We start from the raw sequence: 6,000 nt of genomic DNA on the forward strand, positions 1-6,000 counted from the left end.
TAACTGATGGGCGTCCCACACCAACACCTAGATCCACAGGGGCGTCTGAGGTCCCTGATCACCCACCCTCACTGACCTAGGCTCAAGCCTGGACCTGCTAACGTGCCGTAGAGCAGAAGCCTGGCTTGATTTCCACAGGGCTCACCTAAGCTATGGCCTGATTTAAAAGGAGAGTTTCCAGACTTCCATCATTTACACTCATTGTCCCCACTCTGTCCTTTGCCAGCGCTGAATGGTAGCAAGGACACATTTATGTTGTGACTGTCAGCGTCCAGGATGGCCTCATCTCCATGGTGCCTCTGATGAATTCCAATGAAAGCAGCTCATACTCCATGGAAAAAAGCCCACCAGATACCAGTTAACAAAGGAAGAAGAGCGTTAGGGTTGGTGGTGGTAGAGGTGGAAGGAATAACATTTTTAGGAAACTAGTAATCTTTTCCACAAAGAGCTGCTGTTTCTTAGTCTTCTGGAGGAAATATTTTTTTCCTCTACACTGTTGGTGTCATGATGCATTTGTGTTAATCATTTGTGCCTTGTCATTGTTCATATCAATATGTACATTGTTATTAATAATAATAATGATTAATAATGCTAATAATTCTCTGTTTGCTAAAATAACACAGAATAATTACTACTATTTGTAATTCTGTTTTCCTTCCAATTGGCTGATTCAGCAATCTTTTACGGAAATGGCAATCATCTTTGTCTACTGTCAAGAGCAAAAGAAAGCTCCCACTGCAGACAAGTTTACCCAATGTTCAAAAATCATGGGTAGAAGGAAAATTTTGAACCCACAGCAAGTAGCCCCAGGTCCTGGTTAGAGCTCAGTGACTGTGGCCTCGCCAGTAACCCCTTTTTTACCTCTTGATAATGACTTGAGTATACATTTTTCAGGAGCTCTGTTTGTTGTTGTTACGTGCCATCTATTTGCCTGAAACTCATAGCAACCAGCTGTACAGCAGCTCTGAAGCCTGCACTATCCTGAGCCAGTCTCATGGATTCCTATACACCTATCCCTATTGTCCTAATTACTGTATCAATCCCTCCCATTCAGGGTCTTCCTCTCCTGCAGTGTTCCAGCACCCTTGTGAGCATGATGTCCTTCTCCAAGGACTGGTCTCTCCTGGCCACATGCCCTAAGTATGTAAGATAGAGCTTCAAAATCCTAGCCTCCAAGGAGAAACTTGGTTTCACCCTCTCCAAGACAGACCTATTTGTTCTTGCGGTCTACAGTTTCTTCAAAGATCTCCAGCATCACAACTCAAAGGCATTGATTCTTCTTCTGTCATCCTTAGTCGTTGTCCAGGTCTCTGATGCCTCGCAAGTAATTGTGGAGACTATGGCTTGGATCAGGTGCACCTTAGTCTCTAGACTGACGTCGTTGCTCTTCAGTACTTTAGAGTGGTCTCTTACAGCAGACTTTCCCATTGCAATACGTCTTTTAGTTTCCTGGTTGCTGGTGCCAAGAATGTTCATTGTGGACATGGGTCATATAAAAAAAAAAAATAGGCACAAGGTAATAGTCCCAGCATAATTCAAACTACTTTCACATAGATGCAGAAGCCCTGGTCGTAGAGTGGTCAGAGCATTTGGCCCCTAACCAAAAGAACACCAGTTCAATCCCATAAATACTCCATGGGGGGCGGTGATGAAAGAAACAGTCTGTGTCCATGAAGGTGTACAGCTTTGGAAACCCTAGCACCACTCTGCTTTGCATATATCTGCATTGACTCGATGGTGATATGTTTCATTTTGGGGGTTCACTTAGATGTACATTGAGAAACAGGAGATTAACGTGACCCACAGTTAAAACACTACCACAGTATGGGGGTCAAGTTGTTACAGGTAAGGTTAATTAATTTTTTTTTTCAGAGGACCAGAATATACTATGAAGTGTCCCGGAGGAAATAATTTCCTAAGAATAATTTGGAGAGGGAGTTTATTCATCTCACCTTGGTGAAAAAAAAAATCAACTGCAGGAAGTAGCATAATTTATTCCTTTTGAGGAAAATTTCCCACCCTAGGCTGGGAAGCTGCTCACTGAACTCCCATAAAAAACCACTATCAAAGTGTCTACCTGCTAGTATGAAAATAAAGGAGCCCTGGTGATATGGTGTGTAATGTGACGAGCTGCTAACTGAAAGGTCAGAGGTTTGAATCCCCAGGCAGCTGTGCGGGAGAACAGCGGAGCCTGTTCTCTCTGCTTCTCACCCAGGAGGCAGCCAGAAGCTCCTGGCAATCCTGAAGAGCCTCAAATCTTCCTTCTCTGGGCTGCAGCACCAACAAAACCTTTGCCCTTGATTTAAATATTTCATGGGTACTAGGAGCCCCGCTTAGAGAACGGAACAAAACATAACAGGTGCTGGAGAAGGATGAATTATCAGCCCAACCAAATGTGTCTTTTTCCCTCCACTAATAACCTGGTAATCACCACTGAAGGGGGTTTTCCTCTTCACCTTGATGCTGTCTGCTCTGCACCTGGGGGGACAGAGCTGGGGGTGGGGAGAAATGACATGTTTTGCTTTCTCCCAGGCCCAGTGCTGTGCCAGGGGGCTGGGAGGGAAGGGACCCTGCGGGCTGACTTTTGCCAGCAGTTTGATGCTGCCCCTGCTCTGTTTTCAGGGGCGGTTCAGAAGCAGGAACAAGATGAAAGGTGTTTCTCCGCCGAGGTGTTGACAGCGCCTGAGGATGCTGGGAGGCTCGCTGTCAACCCCCCAGCAAATCCCAGCCCCAGCCCCGGGAGCCCGCTGGAGCACTTTCATCCTTCATTAGCCCAGTTACCTTCCGAGGAAGAAGGAGTAAACAGGCTGCGAAGGGAAATAATGAGACTGACAAAGGAACAGGCAGACGCAGAACTGGAAGGGGACTGCAGGGAGGGTCTCAAGAAGGGTCAGCAGGATGAGCCCGGGCCACCTTTGCAGGGCCTGGCCTCCCTGGGAGCGCACCCCAAATCCTGCCCAGACACCTCCTCTGAGCCCAGCCAGCCAGCGCCTCAAGATCTCAGGCCAGAAGATGCCGCTGGGACCCCAGAGGGTGGAGGCCTGAGAAGTGCCCCGAAAACATGAAAGGGAAGAGGGTAAGAGGGATGGGGACATGATGACAAGTGGATGGTTCAAAGGACAGTGGGGAGGCCTCAGAACACCACGGAGCGCTAACACGCCTCCAAGCCTGAGAGGGAGAAGCCCCCGCGTCCCGCTGCAGACTGGAGGCCCTGCAACAGCCTTGCAGTTTGATTTATTAAATTGGGGTCTCCAGCTTCCCTGTGTCATCCGTTCCTGCTGCAGACACACGCTGCCCTGAACCTGGCGAGGCCTGGGAATCGCGCCCCTCCACCATATGGCCGCGTCTCCACATCCGTCTTTGCTTGTCAGCATTTTTATTAGAGATAAGATGTTTTTCTATTAGCGCTTAATGTTGTCGATCAAAATTATGGGAAGAACTCTAAACGGAGGGGGTGATTTGTCAAGCCCGCTGATGATGGAGCAGAATGGGAACAGGGGGACTTAAGCTTCATGGTCTCAGGGCCCCCCAGGACCCAGGCCCACGTGTGCACTGTCAGTGTCCCAGGCCACCTTAGAAGGGTCTGGGTTGAGATCCACAGCCTCTGATGAGGCCTGTTTGCTGACTGTCAAGGCTGAGTTTTCCAGCCTGAAATTGGGAGAATTAATTGAGCTAGAGCAACTGGCGGCTGAGGCCAGAGCGAGCTGACAAGCTAACTCAGAGTCTGCTCAAGTCCAGCAGCTTGGATCCACCAGCTGGAGAAACACGGTCAGTCTCTACCTCCTGGCTATTTAAATTCCAACTCGGAGCCACTGAGAGGGAAATTCCTCAGAGCTCACCTTCACCTCGTGAGGATGTAAATCCCAAGAGAGATTGCCCAGATTTCTCCATCTGAGCTGCTGTTGTTGTATAGTATACCCTGGACTCAGGACAGACCCATAGCTGACCTTGTGGGCAGGATTTCAGAGGCAGTTAATCACTCAGGAGGAGAGAGAAGTTTCCCAAACACACAGGAGAGGAATTTGTGGGGAGATTCTCCAACTTGGGTGGAGGCCACGCTGGCCAGGATGCAGGGTCGAGTCTTTGCCAGCCAGCTGCCATGTGACTATCTGCTTCTTCGGTGGAGCAGCTAGTGGCCTCGAACTGCATACCTTCGGGTTTGCAGTGCGGCTTCTTGCCACTAGGTCATCAGAGCTCCCTAGCAGAGCTGCCAGTGGATTTGAACTGCCAGAGAAGCGGCCCCCTTTGGGTTATAGCAGCAACTGGAAGGGGCTGAGTGAGAGTGACTGGGGAGGGGAGAAGGGAAGTCTGGATGGTGGTTGAGTGTTTTGTGTCCGAGATGAGATGGGAGTGGCGGTGGGTCTTGGATGTGGTGCAGGGGGGCCCTGAGTTACTGAGATTCCAAGCACAGCGGGATGACCTTCTACCCCTACCATTAGCTGATAATGGATCAGCTGTACCTCATAAGGACATTAGGTGACTGGAAAGGAGAGGAAGAATGTAAAAATGCTGTTCCCATCAACTTTCAACTCATGATTCATGCCCAGGCCTTTCTGGCCTAGCTGTCACTGCTTGGGGCCAATCCCATTTTCCAATCAACTCCCCTTCGCACATTCTACACAAACTGAAGGCTGCTGGGTGTGGGATCTCCAAAGACAGACCCAAAAAGACTCCGCTCATGGCCCAGAGGGGAGAGAGGCAGGAACACAAAAGAACTGTGTTACAGCAGATAAGGAGACCAGGGCAGTCCTCTGGGTGGGGGAAGCGTTACACCGTTCAGCCGCTAGCTGGAAGGTTGGAAGCTTGAGACCACACAGAGGTTGCTCAGAAGAAAGGTCTAGTAATTGCAAACCCTAGGAGGTACAGTTCTACTCTGGCACACTTGGGGGCGCCATGAGTCAGAGCCAATGCAGTAGACTTGGTGTTGACCCAGAAGTGGGAAAGGAGGGGCAGGGCAGGGCAGGGCCCGCAGGGCAGGGCAGGGCCCACCCCACTTGGCTCTTTCCTTTGGGGTCAGTGTGAGCTTTTCAAGGTAGCCTCTGGTGCTGCAGAAAATTGATGGACATCAAATGACAGCTCTTGTTTCTGAGCTGGACTCCATTTATCTTTCCAGGGAGGCCAGATCGGAAATCCCCAATGTTCTGACCACCCCTAGAACAGAATCACTTCTTTGTGAGAACCTCTGCTACAAAGAGAGGGAACCCCATCCCTTCCACCCAAGGGTGACTGGGGCTGAAAAGTCACCTAAAAATAGGAAGTTAGTCTCTAGACAGGGAGCTCTGGTTGCTTAATGATCAGGGCCCGCACTGCCAACTAACTCAACAGAACACAGTTCAAATCCACCAGCTGCTGCTTGGGAGAAGGCTCTCCTCCCTGTGATTTACAGCCTCTGAAAACCCACTAGGAGTTGGTTCTGACATGTTGGTACAAAACAACAATAACAGCCTTTGGATAGCTCAGCTGGTCTAACCCACAGAGAGCTGCACTGCTGAGTCAGTTCAGCTCTGCCAGCAGCTTCTCAGGAGCAAATTGGCAATCTAACGTGTGCGTCATTTAACAGAGTCCCCAGAACCCACCGGAAGGACAGCCACGAGTCCATTTTGATGGCAACATGATTGGGTTTTGTTTGGGTAGGGTTTTTGGTGGGTGGGTTTTGTTTTTGTTTTTTAAAGTCCTTGGGTGGTGCAAATAGTCAAGCGTCGGATTGGTGATTTGAACTCCCCTTAGAGGTGCTTCAGCAGAAAGGCCTGGTGATCCACAAGAACACTGTAAGTGGTTCTACTCTGCACACGTGAATCTGAATTAAGAGAACAGTGAATAATAATAGGAAGTTTATTCGAGACCTACACCTGTTGTTGTGACCCCTCCACAGGGACGACCTGCCTCGCACCCCTGTTTTCTGCCAGGTTTCCTCACTGAGTGACCTTCCTGCCTCGCACCCCCATTCTCTGCCCGGTTTCCTCACTGAGTGACCTTCCTGCCTCGCACCCCCATTCTCTG

At 49.6% G+C, this 6,000-nt stretch overlaps 1 protein-coding gene across 1 annotated transcript in view; it reads left to right on the top strand.

The window, feature by feature from the left end:
• The window catches only part of CCDC149 (coiled-coil domain containing 149), a 156,657-nt gene extending 153,592 nt beyond the window's left edge, over window positions 1-3,065 (top strand). The window contains exon 12 of the mRNA XM_006899280.1: window positions 2,623-3,065. Coding sequence (XP_006899342.1) covers window positions 2,623-3,065 — 443 coding nt within the window. The remainder of the gene's footprint in view (window positions 1-2,622) is intronic.
• The last annotated feature ends 2,935 nt before the right edge of the window (window positions 3,066-6,000 follow it).

Source organism: Elephantulus edwardii, unplaced genomic scaffold (assembly GCF_000299155.1).
Source record: "Elephantulus edwardii isolate Elephantulus edwardi_28Jun2011 unplaced genomic scaffold, EleEdw1.0 scaffold00251, whole genome shotgun sequence".
NCBI classification, from domain to species: Eukaryota; Metazoa; Chordata; class Mammalia; order Macroscelidea; family Macroscelididae; genus Elephantulus; species Elephantulus edwardii.